The 21542-nt window shown below is 48.1% G+C and overlaps 2 protein-coding genes across 2 annotated transcripts; both read right to left on the bottom strand.

The window, feature by feature from the left end:
* Positions 1-477: 477 nt before the first annotated feature.
* Positions 478-2142, bottom strand: LOC129119933 (inositol 1,4,5-trisphosphate receptor-interacting protein-like 1). Its single transcript, XM_054632176.2, has one exon. It carries the CDS (start codon positions 2074-2076, stop codon positions 478-480), a length of 1599 nt encoding a protein of 532 aa, XP_054488151.2. The 5' UTR covers positions 2077-2142.
* Positions 2143-5725: 3583 nt separating this feature from the next.
* On the bottom strand, positions 5726-7390 carry LOC129119934 (inositol 1,4,5-trisphosphate receptor-interacting protein-like 1). The gene has a single exon (XM_054632177.2). It carries the CDS (start codon positions 7322-7324, stop codon positions 5726-5728), a length of 1599 nt encoding a protein of 532 aa, XP_054488152.2. The 5' UTR covers positions 7325-7390.
* Between the last annotated feature and the right edge of the window lie 14152 nt (positions 7391-21542).

The raw sequence follows: 21542 nt of genomic DNA, 5'->3' as shown, positions 1-21542 counted from the left end.
ATTGACTGATCCCAAACCTTGCCCAGGGATTGTGGAGTCTATCTCCCCAGAAAGAGTCAAGAGCCTTGACCGGAACGCAATCCTTTGTAGTGTAGAGCGGGAAGACCTGCCTGGAGCACCCCTGAACCAAATGATACCACCAGTGGTCCTTTCAAACATTCCCTCATCTGGGATTCTGAGATCGGCGTCCCTGCACAAGGTGAAGCTCTCAGAGGGAGAAGGGACTCAAAGAAGGAGGTGGGCGAATAATAGCATTTCCTCATGCGTGTTCCTTGATCTTTGTAGCCAAACTGGATGCAGTGCTGGGGAGGCTCTTGAGACCACACTGCGGTTGCTGCTGGCATAGTGCTCCTACGCAGCATTTTCCCTTCCCTCTCTGTAGCCCACATTCTCCCTTCTTTGCCCGTCTAGTGAGAGCTGGTTCTCTGCCACCAGGTGTGAGCCTCACAAGCACAGCTCTCTGCAGAAGAACCTCTTTCACTGTTCATTTTTAAGGATCCGTTTCAACCAATGGTGCAGATCCACGTACTGGCTCATTGCCTGGGAGTGGGCAACCGGATCCATCACCAGGTGATGGAAGAGATTGCATGACCTGGCCATTAGGACCTCTGGGGGCAAGTGGATCCCCTCAGGAAGCCTCTGGTTGCCCACAATGAAGTGATTGAGGCGTCTCATTTCCACACACGCGCGCAGGCTCTCGCTGATATCCATCAGCCGCCTCACAAAATGTCTCCTGCGCCACTGTGACACGGGCAAGATGCTCAGGAGGTGCATGACAATGGTCTTGATGGTATAGGTGGAGAAGCCTAAGCCCAGCTGAAGACGAGTGAAGAATTGCAGGCATTTCAGGTGCAAGCTGTCAGGGGGAGCCCGCCTGGCGATGTACCTGAAGAACTTCATCTCGGCCACAGCGTAGCTCTCCGGCCAGATTATGCTGGAGGTGTGGGCTTGCCTAGGCTGGCTGCTTACAAAGACGTCTGAGTTGCCTTGCCGCACCCCAAACAGCATCTCGATCCGGTAGCTTTCTCTGCCATTGGTCACCTTGAACTGGCAGGAGCGTCTGGGGGGCAGCAGCACTAAATGCCAGTGGTGTGACTCAAGCAAAGCCGGCCAGATTGCTCTCACCAGCTGGTAGAACCAGCGGGCAGTTTTGCCCACGTCCAGGTAGGAGCCCGTGCACAGGGTATGAAGGAGGCTGGGATCCTGATGCCTCCTCAGCTCCTCCTCAGGGTGGTGCAGGAAGCACAGCATGTTCTCACCCTGCCGCTCGCTCGTGCAGGTGCACTCCTGCTGCACGCGGATGTGGAAGTTCCTCAAGCGCCTCTGCCCTGCAGTGCCCAGCTCTAGGTGGAAGCTGTGCCCTCGGGGAGGTGTCATGGGTATGAGCACCTGGTACACAACATCCTGCTCACGAGGACTCCAACCTTCAAAGGCACTGCCCACCCCAATGGCTCCTTGCAGTACCGGATAGAAACTGTTGGACAAGACCCGTCGAAAATAAATTGCAAAATGCTCCATCAGCCTTCTTGTCCACATGCATCCTTCCTGCAGGTCCCGCACAGGCCACTGTATGCGCTCCATTATGATTCTTCCAAAGTTATCGGCACCATCACGGTATTCTTCCACTTGACTTCCAACATCATTGACGTTTGCTGCATTGGCAGCCTCATTGCCAACTTCATTTGCAGCATCACGCTCTTCATTCGCAGCAGCATTGTCGACATCCTCTGCACGGCCATCATCACTGTCATCTTCCTCCTCCTCCATGTCACTGTCTCCCTCATCTTCATTTCCAACGTCTTCTTCATATGCATCCACATTTTCAACTTCCTCTTCATTTACACCATCGTGTCCTTCTCCTTGCTCCTCTCTCCTCAGGCTCCCTTTCCTCCACATATACCACTGTGCCAAGAGAAGGAGCAGGAGCCCAGCAAGAGCCCAGAGCTGCCAGTGCTGCCAGGCAGAGCAGAGCAGGTCTCCCCAGGCCAAGGCACCCTGCTTCACCAGGACCAGCTGCTCCACCTCCCGCTCCAGACGAATCTTCTCCTTTTCCTGGAGCTTGGCACGCACCTCCATTCGCAGACGTGTCACCTCGTCCAAGCCGTCACCCACGGGCTGTGGGTACTGGACTACACTTTGCAAGAGCAAGAGCCACAATACCCAGGTATCCATGGACTGCAGGAGGATGGCGAGAAGGCCTTGAGATGGGCTGAGAGGGAGGCAGCTGGCAGCAGGGACGGGGGAGGCAGCTGGGACGGGAATCCCAGGGATTTGGGAGCAGGAAGGACAGGACCCCAGAGAGCTGGCAAGCAGCCAGGCCCGTTCCGCTGCCCAAGCAGCAGCAGCAGCAGCAGCAGCAGCAGCAGCAGCAGCAGCAGCACGGTGCCCTGCCCAAGGCTGTGCCATGAGGGGCTGTTCCTGGATGCAGGGGGAAAAGCCAGCCCCGGGTGCAGCGTTTCTGCCCCGGCCCTTGTCCCCAGCCCAGCCTCCCCACCACGTGTGCACTCACCGCTTGCCCAAGCAATACAGGGCCAGCGTTACCTGCTGGGGCCTTGTATAGCTGCCCCCATTTGTGACATGGCCCCACGATGTCATGGATGTCACAGTACAGCACAGCCAGCCCAGCCGCACGCTTTGTCCCCACCCCAGCTCACAATGTTGGAGGGGCCCTGGGGTACTGGTTAAGGCAGCCTTTGAGTGAATCTTCTTCAAAGGACCTCTCTTGGCCCTTCTCTTGTCTTTCTGATCAGCTGCCCTCCACTGGCAATCTCATAGATATCCATGTTGGAAGGCACCCTTGAGGATCATGGAGTCTAAGCCTCGACTCCATGCTGAGCTTCAGTTAAATCTCTGACTCTATAAAAGCTGTGCTTTGGTTTCAGCCTTGCTGCTTTTCTTAAGGATGAGCATGACAGCATCCTCCTGCTTCCCCCCCACAACCACTTGTGTACCAGGCCTCTGGGAGAGCGCTCCTTTTCCTGCTCCCAAAAGGGTGTGCCAGTACAATTGTTCTGCATTAGAAAGATGTCTTTTGGGTGACCACTTCCAGATAGATTGGTCTGGCTTTCCGTGCATAAACAGGCACAGCTTCACAGACTGCAGTGATGAACCGCCATCTAAGAGTCACAGGCTGCTGTTGTAGGTCTTCCCCCTGATTCCTACCCAAAACTGCTCAACCCCATCAGCACCATCATTAAGCTCTAGACAGGTGGAACCCTGCCTTACATAGAGGGTGACCCCAGCACCTCTCCTTTCATGCCTCTGCCTTCTACAGGCTTACAAATATATAAACCAGAGGGAGCATAAAACAGAGGGGTATTGTGGTGGCCAACAGCTCAACTGAAGGCCTCACAGTTTCATTTCATCCTTATTTTGTAACTGAAGCATAAGTAATGCTTATGTTTTTTTTAATTAGAAAACTTAACCAGTGTGGACCATTGGGGAGCGGGCCTGGACCGCTGGGGACACCAGCAGCTACTGCCCGTTTGGCTGCGTGGCAACTGGTTCAACCGATATGGACTGACCAGGCAGACATTCAGATCTGCAAAGGAAGACAGCACTCACTAAAAGTTGGTTGCTGTGCATGAACCATGGTGTGCGTGTATGGTGCCATTCCTGCCTCTGCAATCAAAGTGACAGAGGGGTTCCACACAGTAGGCAACTCGGGAAGTCTTGTACCTTCCGAGTACCTCAGGCAGTGGGGGAAGGAAGAGGGTGATGCACCTGGGAATAAGGATAAAAATGGAGGCCGCGCCCTTGTCCTGAGTCTCAACAAATCGAGACACCCCAAGGGGAAATATCCCTTGGCCTCTCCCTTTATTCCAGTAAAATGACAGGTCTCCTCTGTGTCCTCCCTGGACTATCCTCTGGCATCGTGAAGTTTTTTCCCCACAGGGAGACACCCTACTCCTTCGGCGCCCATTCTCCAGCTCTTCTCTGCTTTCTAACACATCTAGAAGCCCGTCTCCTTGCCGCTGCACGGATCTCCCACGGCTCTCTGCCAGCCGCACGCCGGAGCTCCCAGCTCCAGCTGGCAGGGCCTCAGCGCCCGCCCTGTGCCCTCCCCCCCCCCGATGGCCAGAACAGGCCCTGCTTGCTGCCCTCATGGTGACACTCCTGGCCCCAGTGCTCTCCAAGGCCTTCTCTGGGGGCAACTTCCTGCCGCCTTTCACTCCCTGCACCAGGCCCAGCAGAGAGCTGAGAGGGGCTGGGGACAAGGGCCTGCAGGGACAGCACCAGGCCCAGTGCCTTCCCACCGACAGCGGGCAGGCTTGGGCTGGAGATGCACAAGAAATTCTTGCCTCTCAGGCTGCTCAGGCCCCGGCCCACGCTGCCCACGCTGCAGCTGTGGCTGCCCCATCCCTGGCAGTGTTCCAGGCCAGGCTGGGCGGGGCTTGAAACAACCGGGCCTAGGGGAAGCTGTCCCTGCCCTTGGCAGCAGGGCTGCAACAAGACCATTTTTAAGGACCCTTCCAAGGCAGGCCCTTCTGGCATTCTGTGATCACAGGGGCCGGGGGCAGCTGGACTTCATTTCGGATTAGAACGGATTCGGCACTGCAAGTTTGGCTAATTTCAAGGAGACTCTTCACAAGCCCAGATTCACAACTTGTCACTTTTACCTGTAACTGTAGGTCTAGTTGGGGTCAATAAAGTCTTGCATGATCCAGGCTCTGGAATATTGTAGTTTATTGAATCAAGAGCAAAGCAGTTTCCAGGTTGCTGCTCACAAAAGCACTAACTATAGAGCATAACTGTGTGTCCCCAAAAGACAGAGACACGATCTATGGCTTTACTACTACATAAAATAATTTCTTATTTGCAATATAGAAGATAAAAGTGTTATGCATAAATATATCTACTTATGACAATCTTTCCAGATAGAAATGCCCCGAGAGCATTAATATGTATCACAACTTAGAGTGACACTAAATATTGGCTATATTGCCTTCTTTAAAGAAAATTACATGGTTGACTCTTTAGAATACTTTCTTATCATGTTATAACCGTTACGTAATTCATACCATTGATAATATTTTAAATATTCTAGAGGCTTTTATTATATTTAACTATTATATATGCTAATTGAAAAGCTTTCTAGCATATAATATGTACACACGGGGTGTATATATATACACAAATTAACAACCTAGATCTTTACATATTCAAAAAAGATCACGTCAGCTCCAACACAGTTGCTACAATGCTGACCTGAAGGATTCCCATGCAGAAGCAAGGAAAAACACCGTCCATTGACTGATCCCAAACCTTGCCCAGGGATTGTGGAGTCTATCTCCCCAGAAAGAGTCAAGAGCCTTGACCGGAACGCAATCCTTTGTAGTGTAGAGCGGGAAGACCTGCCTGGAGCACCCCTGAACCAAATGATACCACCAGTGGTCCTTTCAAACATTCCCTCATCTGGGATTCTGAGATCGGCGTCCCTGCACAAGGTGAAGCTCTCAGAGGGAGAAGGGACTCAAAGAAAGAGGTGGGCGAATAATAGCATTTCCTCATGCGTGTTCCTTGATCTTTGTAGCCAAACTGGATGCAGTGCTGGGGAGGCTCTTGAGACCACACTGCGGTTGCTGCTGGCATAGTGCTCCTACGCAGCATTTTCCCTTCCCTCTCTGTAGCCCACATTCTCCCTTCTTTGCCCGTCTAGTGAGAGCTGGTTCTCTGCCACCAGGTGTGAGCCTCACAAGCACAGCTCTCTGCAGAAGAACCTCTTTCACTGTTCATTTTTAAGGATCCGTTTCAACCAATGGTGCAGATCCACGTACTGGCTCATTGCCTGGGAGTGGGCAACCGGATCCATCACCAGGTGATGGAAGAGATTGCATGACCTGGCCATTAGGACCTCTGGGGACAAGTGGATCCCCTCAGGAAGCCTCTGGTTGCCCACAATGAAGTGATTGAGGCGTCTCATTTCCACACACGCGCGCAGGCTCTCGCTGATATCCATCAGCCGCCTCACAAAATGTCTCCTGCGCCACTGTGACACGGGCAAGATGCTCAGGAGGTGCATGACAATGGTCTTGATGGTATAGGTGGAGAAGCCTAAGCCCAGCTGAAGACGAGTGAAGAATTGCAGGCATTTCAGGTGCAAGCTGTCAGGGGGAGCCCGCCTGGCAATGTACCTGAAGAACTTCACCTCGGCCACAGCGTAGCTCTCCGGCCAGATTATGCTGGAGGTGTGGGCTTGCCTAGGCTGGCTGCTTACAAAGACGTCTGAGTTGCCTTGCCGCACCCCAAACAGCATCTCGATCCGGTAGCTTTCTCTGCCATTGGTCACCTTGAACTGGCAGGAGCGTCTGGGGGGCAGCAGCACTAAATGCCAATGGTGTGACTCAAGCAAAGCCGGCCAGATTGCTCTCACCAGCTGGTAGAACCAGCGGGCAGTTTTGCCCACGTCCAGGTAGGAGCCCGTGCACAGGGTATGAAGGAGGCTGGGATCCTGATGCCTCCTCAGCTCCTCCTCAGGGTGGTGCAGGAAGCACAGCATGTTCTCACCCTGCCGCTCGCTCGTGCAGGTGCACTCCTGCTGCACGCGGATGTGGAAGTTCCTCAAGCGCCTCTGCCCTGCAGTGCCCAGCTCTAGGTGGAAGCTGTGCCCTCGGGGAGGTGTCATGGGTATGAGCACCTGGTACACAACATCCTGCTCACGAGGACTCCAACCTTCAAAGGCACTGCCCACCCCAATGGCTCCTTGCAGTACCGGATAGAAACTGTTGGACAAGACCCGTCGAAAATAAATTGCAAAATGCTCCATCAGCCTTCTTGTCCACATGCATCCTTCCTGCAGGTCCCGCACAGGCCACTGTATGCGCTCCATTATGATTCTTCCAAAGTTATCGGCACCATCACGGTATTCTTCCACTTGACTTCCAACATCATTGACGTTTGCTGCATTGGCAGCCTCATTGCCAACTTCATTTGCAGCATCACGCTCTTCATTCGCAGCAGCATTGTCGACATCCTCTGCACGGCCATCATCACTGTCATCTTCCTCCTCCTCCATGTCACTGTCTCCCTCATCTTCATTTCCAACGTCTTCTTCATATGCATCCACATTTTCAACTTCCTCTTCATTTACACCATCGTGTCCTTCTCCTTGCTCCTCTCTCCTCAGGCTCCCTTTCCTCCACATATACCACTGTGCCAAGAGAAGGAGCAGGAGCCCAGCAAGAGCCCAGAGCTGCCAGTGCTGCCAGGCAGAGCAGAGCAGGTCTCCCCAGGCCAAGGCACCCTGCTTCACCAGGACCAGCTGCTCCACCTCCCGCTCCAGACGAATCTTCTCCTCTTCCTGGAGCTTGGCACGCACCTCCATTCGCAGACGTGTCACCTCGTCCAAGCCGTCACCCACGGGCTGTGGGTACTGGACTACACTTTGCAAGAGCAAGAGCCACAATACCCAGGTATCCATGGACTGCAGGAGGATGGCGAGAAGGCCTTGAGATGGGCTGAGAGGGAGGCAGCTGGCAGCAGGGACGGGGGAGGCAGCTGGGACAGGAATCCCAGGGATTTGGGAGCAGGAAGGACAGGACCCCAGAGAGCTGGCAAGCAGCCAGGCCCGTTCCGCTGCCCAAGCAGCAGCAGCAGCAGCAGCAGCAGCAGCAGCAGCAGCAGCAGCAGCACGGTGCCCTGCCCAAGGCTGTGCCATGAGGGGCTGTTCCTGGATGCAGGGGGAAAAGCCAGCCCCGGGTGCAGCGTTTCTGCCCCGGCCCTTGTCCCCAGCCCAGCCTCCCCACCACGTGTGCACTCACCGCTTGCCCAAGCAATACAGGGCCAGCGTTACCTGCTGGGGCCTTGTATAGCTGCCCCCATTTGTGACATGGCCCCACGATGTCATGGATGTCACAGTACAGCACAGCCAGCCCAGCCGCACGCTTTGTCCCCACCCCAGCTCACAATGTTGGAGGGGCCCTGGGGTACTGGTTAAGGCAGCCTTTGAGTGAATCTTCTTCAAAGGACCTCTCTTGGCCCTTCTCTTGTCTTTCTGATCAGCTGCCCTCCACTGGCAATCTCATAGATATCCATGTTGGAAGGCACCCTTGAGGATCATGGAGTCTAAGCCTCGACTCCATGCTGAGCTTCAGTTAAATCTCTGAGTCAGTCTTTCTGCAAGTGTAACACTACCCATTCCACTAATCAGCTAGGGCCCAAAATGCCACATCCACATTACTTTTACGTGTCTCCGAGGGTGGTGACCCAGTCTTTTCCCTAGGTAACCTTTTCTAAACCTTGATATCCTTTTTTTGAAAGAATCCAATCTAAAACTCCTGTGGCACAACTTTAGGTTTTTTTCTCCGGTCATGTTTGTACCCTGCACGGGTATAATGACCCCACCCTGGTGACAATCTCCCTTGAAGGGAGCTGTAGGCAACTGTAAGGTCTCCCCGAGGCACTTTTTCTCTGCTGGACACTTCCACTTCCCTCAGGCCTTCTTCATCACACTTGTGCTCCAGACTGTTCCTCAGCTCCATTTTGCTTCTGTGCAAGCACATCCATGTCTTTCTTGTCATGAGGGGACCAAAAGTGGATGCAGGATTTGTCATGCAGCCTCACCAGTGCCCCATGGGGGAGAACAATCACTGCTCTGCTCCTGCTGGCCACACTGCTTCTGGCAGAACCTGGGATGCCATTGGCTTCTTGCCAATTTCATACATGCTAGCCCTATGACTAGAGATAGGGCTTAAAGAAAGCCAATTCTTGCGAAACCACCTTTTGCTGACCCAAAGCACAAATTGATGGCAAAATCTTAGGTCAGGTATCAGCATTTTAGGAGTTTTACAGATTTGGAATGAACATGCAACCAGCCACTGTGGTATAGCCCTCTCCTGCACTGTGGTGACACACTCATCTGAAGCTGTGGGCTGTTCCCTCCCTCATTCCATGCCAGCAGTGCCACAGGCCAGGGTTCTCGCACCTGGAGGATGAACATCAGAAAGGGACAGTTTGGTTTTCTGTGGTCTCACCAAGACCCTTCCATGCACATCTGCAGAGTTTAATTCCAGCACCTGAGGTTCACCCTATGACCAATAAGGAGAGCAACACAACTGAGTTATTCCATCAAATTATTTTATATAGCATTACACAAGGATTGTCACTTAAAATACAGGCAGAAATTCTCAAGTAGTCCTTTCATGTCTTCATCATGTTCTAGCACCTATATTGGCATGTTATTATCAGCCAGGATGAGAGCAGAGGGACAGAACTCCTCATTCTAGTCACACCACAGCACCTAGGGTTAGTACACTTGGAGGGAGGGATGATTCCTCCTTAAAAATACTGACAGAGGCATGAAGAAGGCACCTGTCTCTCTTCAGACCCACAAAAGCTCCAGGTGAAGTTCACAAGAGCAGCAATGTCAGAGGTGCCTCTTACGCATTTCTCTCTTCTCCTGCCCTAGCCTCCCCAGAGCACCAGAGAGGGAAGGACAAGGCAGAGCCAGGCAAAATATAAAGATCTGCAGCCAGATTCTCCATCTTAGTGTATTTATTGACATGGTGTAGGATTAAGTGCAAAGTTTAATAGGGAGGGGGGAGGAAGCAAAGCCCAGAAGAAATTGAAGCGATACATGGAATAAATAAACTCTACAACTACATACAGTTATGAAGTGGGTATGTATGTCAGCTCTCAGCACAAGCGAGATAGCTCTCATGAAAACTTGTCCCCCGAGCTTCAGTCTGACTCACATCTTTATTCACAAAGGTACGCCATATGCAATACATTGCACAACTTCTATGCATATTTAACTCCTGGCCCTGCCTGTTCTCACCCTGTATGGCAATCAGATCTACGCCCTTCTTGACATGCGTTGTTTGCTGTGGTGGTCGCACGGGGGTCTCTGGTGGTCTCTGAGGCTGAAGATTGTGGTCGTCTTCATGACTGAACTTTTGAACTTTTCTCCTTTGCACATGCGCTTTTGGTCTCTTGGTGCTTATCTGAGTACATCTGTTGGCCTTGATTAGCTTGGAGACAGAGGAGTCTTTTTATCTGGGCTCTTTGCATCTCTTGGTCTTCTCTGGTATTGTTCTTTATGCAAGAAACTTCAGAAATTGGCATTTTCTTATGCTTTTTGTACCATGGCAGAGGTTTCTTAAGTAAAAAGGTTAAAATTCAATACATAGTTCTACACGCTAAACTTTAAATGCTTAATTCATATTGCTAATTCAAGTGAACTCCAAAAATCTCTATTTCAAAATGAGGAAAATTGCATACAAATAACTGATAATGGCATTAGAATCTGAGTGGGAAAGAAAGGTTGGTAGCTCCACACCTCTTTTTTTTTGTTTCTTTGTTTAAATACCAAGACAGTGGAGTGCCCTTTTGAAAGCAGATAAGCCTGGATATTTCTGTAGGAGTTATAGAGAGCATGCCCTTAATAGTATTATTTTTCTAGACCCATTATCTGAGACTTGCTCTCATCTGCTGTCTTGGTTTGGAAAGACAGGTGTCTGCTAAGGAAGGCAGGAGCCTCCCTCAAAATGGAAAATGTAAACCCCCTCCCTCCAAATTGCTGTAAATTTTAAATGAAGGGGGCTCTTGGGCAAAAAATATGGGAGCAGGAGTTACAGTTCTTTACTAGGGAAGAAAATAAAAAGATAAAATAAACAATGCAATAATCCAAAACAGCACTGACAGAATCAGAACACAACCTGACACCCTGTTGGTCAGGGTGTTGGTAGCAGTCCAATTGGAATTGTGGCTGCAGTCCTCCTGGAGTGTCAGGTATGGTTCCGTTGGAGCAGGGATCCTGTAGAAAGGTGTAGTCTTCCTCTGAAGATCCAGTGGAAGGGGCAGCTGTTCCTCTGGGAAAATCCAGTGGAGAAGCACTGCTGGTGTTTCAGAACCTCAAGATTATATCTGAGTAGAATGCTTGGCTCTTCCCTCTGGGTGGAGCATCTCACAGTGGGATGCTGTAGTTCTTATCAGTCATGCAGTGACATTCAATAGCCTGTTATCAGCAGATGTCTCCCCAGAGGGAGGAGTGGTTGTGGAAGAGATAAGGAAAACTGCCCACTTAACAGAAGACAACTGCCATACAGATAGCAAATGGAATACAATTTGCTTGGCAATCCAGGACATCTACTTAAGGCAATCATTGAAGAATTTAAAAATACAACTCAGTCACTGCTTCAAAGGCTGGGTTTTGGCTGTTTTTTCCCCAAGGGAATACAAAGGTACCACTATCACAATGGCTCTTCCCATGGTAATTATCAGGAATATACTTCAGACACTGGGATCTGGGAAAAAAGGCTGTAAGTGTGACCATTGTGCCTTAAAAAAAAATAACCTTCATAAGTATTGTTGCAGGGGCCCCCTGAGCAGGCAATGATGAGCCTTGACTCTATGATTGCAGAAGGCTGAACAAAAGCTTTATTAACGTATACTATATTACACTACATACGACACCAATACTATACTACTACTATACTAAAAGGAAAAACCCAGCACGCTTGCTGGACAGTCCGATACACACGTGGCTCCAATTGGTCAAATGAAATCAAAACACCATCACCAGAGTCCTATTAAGAAACTACCTTTTGGTAAACACTCTCCATAACACGTTCCACATGTGCCAAGCAACAGGAGCAGCAAATAGAGATAACAATTGTTTTTCTTCTTTCTCTGAGCTTTCTCACAGACTTCCTCAGGATTTTTCCTGGGAAAGTTGTGCCTGCTGCTCTCTGTGAAGAGAGCTACGGCCACACATAAGATGGTCTCATGTCCCAGTGCACAGCCACTCCATCACAGCCAGGCAGGAGAGTCTACCCAAGCAGAGCTATCCTCCAAGGTTCTAGCACAGAGCAGCTCAGTTAGAGGTGCTGGTTTACATCAGTGCTTTTTTCTTTCCCTTTGCAAATTAAAGGATATCTCTGCCTTGATTTGTAATCACAGAGAAATGCAGATTTGCATCTAACAATAGTCTATCTGGCAAACCCCCACCTTCATGGAAAGTTCTTTAATTCCTTTAATTCAGCATGTGTTTGTTCAGATTTTCAACTTCTCACATCATAAAATGATTCCTGAAATTTCTCATTTACTGGATTATTCACCATTTAGTCATTATGTTCATTTGGGCACCTCAAAAAGGAATTTTATACAAATTTTCTCATGCAGGAAGGCAGATGAGTACACACACACACCCTCCATATAAAGTCAGAAACTACGGAGAGGTGAGAAACAGCATTGTAAAATGAAAAGTAACAGGGCCTAAAAAAACCTGGAAAAAAGGTTATGCAGCAGCATCTCCCCAGAGTCCCTTTCCCTCTGCAGGAGCAGTGCCTGCCCCTGCCATGGATAGGTAGTGGGATGTTTTCCTGTGGAGACTACCCTTGGCCACCCCTGCCCTACTTCCAGCGTATGGCATGAGGAACACCTCACCCTGGCTTTCCTTGTTTGCAAAGCACCCTCCTTTTATTTTTTAAATAAATAATCTTCATTAGGAGTCAGCAAGCTAAAACAAGCATTAAAACATCTCCTCACAGAAAGATAAATATGAAATTAAACTCACAGCAATTGGATTACTAGAGCTGTCAAATTACAGAAAGAATAATTCCAGAGAAGAACATACCTCCAGCTATTAGTTAATTTTCCAGTACACTAATTCAGGCAATTTGCTGATGGTTTTGCCATGCCTGATTATCAATCAGTTAAAAACCAAACCCCTTGCTTGGAAACTACTGGTTATCCACAGCATTTCTCCAAAGATAATGCAAGCAGGATTTCCATAAACTTGCTTTAGCTCCCCGATAGACAATTAATTCTTAAACCCCTCATGCTGGATTTGCTTCAGTGCTTGGATGAGAGGAAATCAGAGATATTGGAAAGTAATAAGGTCCAATACTCTTTGCTACATGCAAATATAGCTAAGTATGCAGAGAGGCTGCCACTGAACAGTCAGCACAATTATCTGCAGCTAATCCAAAATAGCTTATGAGCAAAACCAGAGTGAGCAGTTCATGCCGCTACTAGGATTGCAAAGGAGGCTTTCTTGATTGCACTGGCTCTAAGCCAGCAACAAATGGATTTTTTGGAGCCACCAAGTTTGTGATAGATTTTGTTCCAGAGGAAAGTTGTGATGAGGAGGAGGTGGGATCACGTCCCAGACGTTTGTCCATGGTTCTCCCCATAATGGGTCAGCACCCAGGTGCCCACACTCCTCCCACCCTGTCTTCCATTTGTGTCGCATGGGTGGAGTCTGTCACTCTCACAAGCACTCTGTGACAATCCTGCTTGGTCTAGGAGAGGCCCTGGAAGGCATACATGCAGCATCCCCACGACGGCAGACTATGTATTTTGAAAAGGATTTTCCAACATGCTCTAATTTGGTTTAACTCCCACTGAATTCACAGCTAAGTCAGTGGTGGGAGTCTTCAAAAAAGAACACCCACGGGCCAGAGAAAGCACCATTTTTGGACAGTATCAATACCTCCTGTGGGTAGAGGAGGTAGGAGGGAAGGCACTACCTGCCTGGCACACATTCCACATCTCCTCACACACAGTCATCTCTGAGAGACCTTTATTCTTCTGCCCTCAGAGCTGTGTGGTCACTTCCACCCATTTATTACCACCAGTGCTGGCAGCATTCCATACCCGGCTTTGTAGGAATAACCTCAAAAGAACAAGGCAGTGAGAAGTCAGCGAGCATTTTCCAGCATGCTCAGTGAGGTTGTTTGCTGATGGATTTTGATACACTTGATTACTGAGCCATTAGAAAATCTCTTTGGAAGTACTGTCTGCCCACCAGCATTTCCCCAATGGGTATTCTCCTGAGCATTTATGTGACAGCTTACATGCAGCTGGGCTCCAGCAAAGACTCAGGCCACCTGTCTCAGGCTCTGCACCATCAGAAGCAGCCCAAGCTGGGACTTCAGAGCTTGCATTAAAGCACACCAAGCTCAGACTGCTGGTCACTGAACCCTTTCCTCTAAGGGACACAGACCTGAAGGTTCCCAACCATCCATCAGGATTGTGTTTTCTCGCCTGTGTTACTCTGTCCTTTTGCTGTTAGCATCTTCTTGGAAGGTATGACAAGAACTGTGAGGCTGTTGAGAAAATATAAACCTTCCCTGTGTACTCTCCAGCTATCCCCCCAGTACAAGCCCAGTTTCTTCCTCCTCCAGGCTACCTGTGCCTGATTTCTCTCCTTCTCCAGGTAAAACTGAAATCCACTTCCTTCCTTGCCCTGCCATGACTCACAACTGTAATGGGGTCGGCAGCCAGCTGAACATGAGCCAGCAGTGTGCCCTGGTGGCCAAGAAGGCCAACGGTATCTTGGCCTGTATCAGGAATGGCGTGGCCAGCAGGAGCAGGGAGGTCATTCTTCCCCTGTACTGGTGAGGCCACACCTTGTGTGCTGTGTCCAGTTCTGGCCCGTCAGTTTAGGAAGGACGTTGGGAGGCTTGAGCGCATCCAGAGAAGGCAACGAGGCTGGTGAGGGGCTTGGAACACAAGCCCTGTGAGGAACGACTGAGGAAGCTGGGAGTGTTTAGTCTGGAGAAAAGGAGACTCAGGGGGGACCTTATCACTCTCTACAGCTGAGAGGTGCACTCTCTACCTGAAAGGTGGGTGTAGTCAGGTGGGGGTTGGTCTCTTTCTCCAGGCAGCAACTGACAGAACTAGAGGACACAGTCTTAGGCTGTGCCAAGGGAAATATAGGTTGGATATTAGGAAAAAGTTTTTTACAGAAAGAGTGATAAAGTACTGGAATTGTCTGTCCAGGGTGGTGGAGTCACCATCCCTGCATGAGTTTAAAAAAGACTGGATGTGGCACTCGGTGCCATGGTTTACTTGAGATGTTAGGGCATGGGTTGGACTTGATGATCTTGAAGGTCTCTTCCAACCTAGTGACTTTTTGAATTCTGTGAATTCTGTGAGTTCTGTGAATTCTGTGGATTTGCTGCCCCTCCTCACAGGTCACTTACTCTGAGATATTGCCACATCCCCTCACCCATGGAGCTGGAGGCTCTGGGCAAGATTTGCTCTCCCCAGGAGATAGAAAATGACTGTGGAAAAGAGGTACAGAAAATTATAGTCCCCTCACCCCACTGGGGGCTCTGGCAGCTCCACTGCTGAGAAGGAGACAAGCTGAGCAATAGAAAACTGACAAACCCTGATTAATAATAAAGTCATAATGAAACTGTGCCAGCTGGCAACAGCGTGGTCTGTCAGCAGGGCTGGATTAGTGTGGAGGAAGCCTGCTGTCGTCTGGGTCTGGAAAAATGCGCAGGAATTGTGGAGAGTGAGGGCGTCCCCCCACCCTCATCCTTGTCAATAGAAGTCCCACCCCGCACCTACAGACCAGTCACAGCATGTGACACACTGCTGGCCATGCTGGCCACCCATTTGGACAAGGCAGTCACTGGAGTAGTGGTCTGCAGAAGGGAAAATGGGTTTTAGGGCTCACACTGAAGAACTCACTGATCTTACTGACTCCCAGCCTGAGCTGGCCACAGATAGGTTCACAGAAGATACACCTTAGCAAAGGGATTTCACCTGCAAGATGTGCAATGTGGCACTGACATGTAAAACATGGACAGTGATTCACAGCTACAGATACAATATTTATTAAAGGCGATTTTAAAGACATGGTCACCCCTTGGGATCACGTACAAGCACAGTCTGCAGGTCTTTATGCTCCTCCGGTATCACCTGTAAACACTGTCTCAGGCCAGGTCTTCAGGGTGCTCAATGTATCAGCTCAGCTGAATAGCAAGGAGGTAACTGGACAGTAGTTTCACACTGTCACACATCAGATAAAGCTAAAAGAGCATTACCATAGAAAATCATTTGGGTGTTAAGCCTTGCCCTGCCTGCTGAGCATTACAGACCAGTCTAGGTGAGACAGATCAATGGGGTAGTTTTGCCTGTATTACACTACAATATTTTCAATAAACTGCTTCAAAGAAGAGAAAAATATGACTTTTACCTAAAGGGACCTGAAGAATCCAGTTCTTCCAAGGAACATTTCACAAGATGATCATCCTTAATATGATCAAGCTGGTAGATTTATCAGTGCTTTAACATTCATGTTTGTGTATACTCACTTCTCATTGAACACTACTTGGGTTTCTTGAATCTGGTGATAGCTGGTACTACACTTAATAGCCTACTCTGTGTAGATGTTAAAAGTTTGCATAATCTATTTTTGTGGGTTTTTTGCAATAAAGCCCGAGACTTTTATGTTTTCTTGATTCTAAAATAAAGGGAGGAATTATTTCAAAGGGAAAATTAAAACAGAATGAAAAAAATGTACCAGCTGGAAGGAGATTGTGGCTTTGGAACATGAATCAATTTTCTGGATTTCATTTTCTACTCACACACTGGAGCTGCCTTTTCCCACCTCCACTCAAGAGAACAAGTAGGGACACAACTTCTACTTTGTTTTTTTTATTTATTTAAAAAAACTTTTGGTATAGCAGATGACGCAAAATGTGTTAGCTGCCCACTTCTGCAGAGATGCACAGTGAACTTCAGTAACACACTATGAGCTGAATTAAATTGTCTGCCAAAAGCAAGCAAACTTTTCTAGACAATCTGTTATTTGACACACTCTACCCAGTAAAGCCTGTTGGACCATCTGCTCTGCATAAAGTCCAGGGTACGTGTTTCACATGGTCCTAAACTTAGCAGTGAGCCAGAGTCAATATTTCCACAGTGGGGATCCCCTACAAGAAATTCTATCAACAGCTCTTGCCCTCTTGGCTTGGTGTCCGTGATCCAGGAAAATCCCTTTCCCCAGCTCCACCGGTTCACTGCCAACCTGACACACCCAGGAGAAGCTACAGTGCTGCACACACAATTCCTACCCATGGGCATCCAGAAATCCCCTATACAACAACAAAAAAACCCCAGGATACACCAACTGCACCAGAGGAGGCTGACCTGTTGGAGTTTTCAAACACTCCAAAAATTTCAAACCCTCCATATTCAACATTTTCCTGCCAAAAAAGAGAATACAGCCAGGAAAACTACACACAGACAGACACACATATCTCAGCTTCCCTGTATCAAAAGGTAAAAAGGGGAAGGAAAATTAGCTCATTACTGGATCTGGCTGTACTTCTGCATCCCTAACACGCTGGCTCAGTCAAAATGTTATCTGCTATCTTTGATATTATTTTAATGTTGGAGGAAGGATAAAGAAATTCTTCTTACACTGCTGAGAAATATTTTAAATTCTTATACACAGCAGCCAGCTGGTGTTTCCAGAGTTTTTACACAGTTTTTTTGCATTTCAAATACAGCTTCTCTACCAGATACCTTCCCAATGACATCCTGGCAGCTCAGAGTATGAAGACGGGAAGGAGTTGTTGGACCACCTATGTCAGCACCACAAGGGGGACACAAAAGGAAGGAAAATTGGGGTGGACAAGTAGTCAGAATGCCAAAATACAAAAACATGTAGGGGGAAGCACACATAGAAAAATTGGATGCTAGAATGAGGCTGTAAATTTAAGTTTATTCATTTCTTCTATAATTTTAGTCAGTGTGTCTTGCAGAATAGCTGACAAAATACAAATATCTGACTCCACTAGGAGTTTTTATCTTATTATGACACTGGTATAATTTAATGTGGCCCAAATTATCCAGACTTTTTCCTATTTTATAACAGAATTGTGTTCTTCAGCTGTGTTTAGGGTCAGATCACATTTTCATTACACCACTGCCATTTCAGATTATATATTTCAACTTTCCATTTACCAGCATGGGCACAACCCTGTAGCTGGGCTCTATTCCCCAAAGGAAGCTGAAGCACCCCACTGCCCCGGGGTGTGTGCTCCCTGCAGCCCAAGGATAAGCTCGGTGCAGGCTGCAGCTCTCTGGAGCAGGTAAATCCCAATGGCACCTGCAAAAGAGTGCAGGGAACAGCATGAAGCACCCCAACTGCAATTCCCCAGCATTTCATGGCAGCAGATTTAGGGAGCTCCCATCTAAGCATCCAGTTACAGTTCTACAGATAAAACTAATCAGTTTATGACTAAGCTACTCCATTCTCCTCTAATATTTAGCTGCTATTCTGTATTATTTTATTGGCTCCTTGCTGAGGGGTGTGAAATGAGTTATGTGCAGGCTGAGAGAGGGCACCAATGGAAAAAATCCTTAGTAACTTTAATTTTAGCCAGTGGCTAGAGCAGAATGACTTGGGGTCTCCGATAATAAAGGAATGACATAGGGGAAAAGGCTTAGAAAACTAAGGGGAGAAGTGAATGGCAAAGGTACTCTGATGCACTTTGTTGAAAACAAAATGCAAAAAATCCAGTGGTGGTTCATTGTGCTTGGGGTTTTTTCCCCCTCATTTTTAAGTTCTAGAAAGTAGAGTTGGTTGATGGAGAAGATGGGACAGCAGAGATGTGCCAGTCCGCAGTACTGCTGTCCTGATTTCATTATCACTTGTCTCAAAACTCATCTCTCCATACCTCAGTCTTTACATCCTGTTCATAGTCTCACCATCCTAGAAAATTTTGAATGGCAGAGGAAATCCATCCATCTCCACAGTGAGCAGAAAGGCTCATATATACTCATTTGTTTCCTTCAAAGTAACACTTTCATCCAGTCATTAAAATATTAATTGACTAGAAAAAAAATCACTTGTGAAAAGCTGACAATGGCTTTTACTCTTTGGGGAAATTTTAGCAGCCTGTAAGAGGTCCTTCATGCAGACACAAACACAGCTCATGGAAAAGAAGGATTTGAATGAGCTGCTTTCATGGTTTGAAAACCTAATTGCCAAAGAGACTTACAGCAGCCACTGTGAGGATCGCTCCCTGCAAGAAACAACATAATAGAAACCATTGGGAAAGAATAAAGGAAGGGGAAAAAGGGAGGGAGGGAGGGAAGGGAGGGAGGGAGGGAGGAAGGAAGGGAGGAAGGGAGGAAGGAAGGAACACTGTTACTGGCACTCCCACCCATCAAGCAGCTGCCAGAATTTTCTATCTGAAGTTCCCCTGCCCATTGCAAGGCAGCAAGGGACTGGCTTCAGGGCTGCAGCTATGTGATGGGGGTGACAAAAATGTCAGTGTGATCCTGACAGGACCAGTTCCCAAGGAGAAGGTTTGACAGCAGGGACAGCTCTCCAATTCCCTGCTTCAGGCTTTACAGGCAATACCAATCTCAGTCAGTGGCTTGATCCTGTTAATGAAAACTTCTGTGCATCCACATTCCCTTAAAGTCACCTTGGTAACTCTGCCCCTTCCACCTGCAGTTCTCTCCTCACAGCACTGCCACTCCACCTCCAGAAATATGTATTTTTATGGATGAGTCTGGGTATTTTGGATGAGTAGATGATGGAAAGATGACAGCAAGCAGGAGTTGGGAACCCTTCAGATCTGTCCCACTTCCCAGCTACTGCTGTGACCCAAAGCCACTGCACCACTGGCCTGTGGGACAGGGAAAGCAACAGAAGCTCCTGTAGGGCTTTGGAAGGGACAATAAAGATTGTCCAGTTCCCACACCCCTTCTGTGGGCAGGGACACCTTCCACTAAACCAGGTGTTGGCATATTCTTTTGCTCTGTCACTTTATATTTATTATTAAAATGGTGCCAAGGCTACATCTGTGGCTACATCTCAAGTGTAAATAGTGCATTTATGTACTACACAAATTTATGGAGTGGGTGTCTGTATGATGGATCAGTAAAATTCCACAGCATGTTTTAGGAATCAAACACAGACCCTTTATCAACAAGGTCAGACACATCAAGTGTATTAGAAATTTGCTCTCAGCATAAAAAGCAGATTAAAACATTAATTCTTGGTCTCAGCATGTTTTTGATTCAACCACATTAACTGTCTTTTCTCCCCTGTGTTTTCAAAAGAATGACTTGTTTATAACAGGTTTAGCCAAGCTGGTGTTGGAAAGTGAATATGACCCTTCTTTCATTAAATATCAAGATCTAGACTTCCCCTTGTTGGAAGTACAAGCACTGAATTTATTTATGTCAGAGGCATGGAACACAAAACTCAGAGCACATGGATTAAAATCCAGCAGTTTCCTTAAGCAGTAATAACCATCTAACCAGGGCAGCACTAGCTAATCCTCCTAGCACTGGTGGCTTTTTCCTAGCCCAGGTCATATGCCTGGAGTTACACACTGGAACTGAATTCTGATCACCAGCACAGGGCAAGAGGTTCAGGACAGCTTCCCAGGAGGAAAAGGCCAGACTGCTACCAAATCACTGCCCAGGCCCTCCTGCCCCCTCACCCCTGCTCTCCACAAGCCACATCCTGGGTTTATCTGCTCAATAGCATTTCATTCTACAATGAATGTATGCTCTATGTGCAGTGTTACAAAACTCTGCGAAGCAAGAATGAACTTCTCAGGTCTCCCAGTTGATTCTTGGAAGCCCATTAAGGAATCAAGCAAGGTGCCTATGGGGACTTGCAAATGAAAAAAACAATTATTCTTTACTTAAATTGCTCAGATCAGCACCACGACTAATATATGCTGGAGAGTCAAGTGATCTTGGTAGCTCATTGGCACCAAAGATTGTATTTTTCTCTGTAAAAATGTCACAAGCTAATTCTTAGTGGAGAAGGGATTGGTCTCAGGGCAGTTTGCACAGCTCCGTCCCCCAGCAGCTGTGCAGTGTTACCATTTTCAAAAGACTTATCAGTATTGCTATCTAAGGATCTTCCCTGGGCTGCATGATCCAGAGGCAGACACAACAAATTCTCCTCTGTAAATGTCAGCACTCGCACCTGGTGAGCTCTGGTTTCCCATTAACACACAGACGGAGGATCAGACCAGAGATCAAATGTCAGAGCTACCCATGGCAGGAAATTTATTCAGTTTAGATGGAAGTGAAAAAAAATACTGAAACTTTTTTTTTTCTAATTATATCTCTAGTTTTATGCAACATGTCATAAATTTAAGGTCAAGAGAATAGATGGAGGTTTTGAAAGGAGTTCTGATTTAAATCCCCCAAGAAAGACCGAGGGTGATCATTAATAAATTGTGGCTACCTTGATGCACCCAGAGGAAACTGCTGAGAGGTGGGGAATGGAGGCTGGACAAATTCACCTAGGAGAGCCTGACAAGTTTGAGATGACTCAGCTGTGAGAGGCACTGGGAAGCTGAATTCACTGCTCCCACCCATAGTGGCCTCTACCTCCACCAGCTGCAGAGCTCAGCCAGCATCTGCCCATCTTTTACTGCAGACAAAGTGCAGATGTGACTCCCTCTCACAACATGCTAGACATGGATTGGCATCCCTACTAGCCAGAGTTGGTGTCAGGGCTGCAGTTGGAGCTGGACATGGTTTGGCACTGGCTTAGAAAGAAAATAAGGGCATCCTTCTACAGCTGTGCAGGAGAACTCCCTGTTCCTGCACAGTTTCACACCAGCATATTGTGCTGAGTGCCTTTTCCATATTCAAGCAAATGAGCACTGAAACATTTATAAAACACTTGGTAAGTTCACATTTCATTTTTGCTATCTATTCATTTGGCATCCCATTCATATCCTCTTGTCTGACAGCACTGGCCACCTCTCTAAAGCAGGTTTTGAACTTGAGGTGTGTCTCAGCCCTCCCACTCTGGT

Source organism: Agelaius phoeniceus, chromosome 5, assembly GCF_051311805.1.
Source record: "Agelaius phoeniceus isolate bAgePho1 chromosome 5, bAgePho1.hap1, whole genome shotgun sequence".
NCBI lineage: Eukaryota > Metazoa > Chordata > Aves > Passeriformes > Icteridae > Agelaius > Agelaius phoeniceus.
Note: the sequence above shows the minus strand (reverse complement) of the source record. Positions and strands in the feature narration are given on the sequence as shown.

What these genes read in the sequence shown, in the direction of transcription:
- LOC129119933 (XM_054632176.2), bottom strand. Translation starts at nt 2,076, where the DNA reads ATGGAGGTGCGTGCCAAGCTCCAGGAAAAGGAGAAGATTCGTCTGGAG.
- LOC129119934 (XM_054632177.2), bottom strand. Translation starts at nt 7,324, where the DNA reads ATGGAGGTGCGTGCCAAGCTCCAGGAAGAGGAGAAGATTCGTCTGGAG.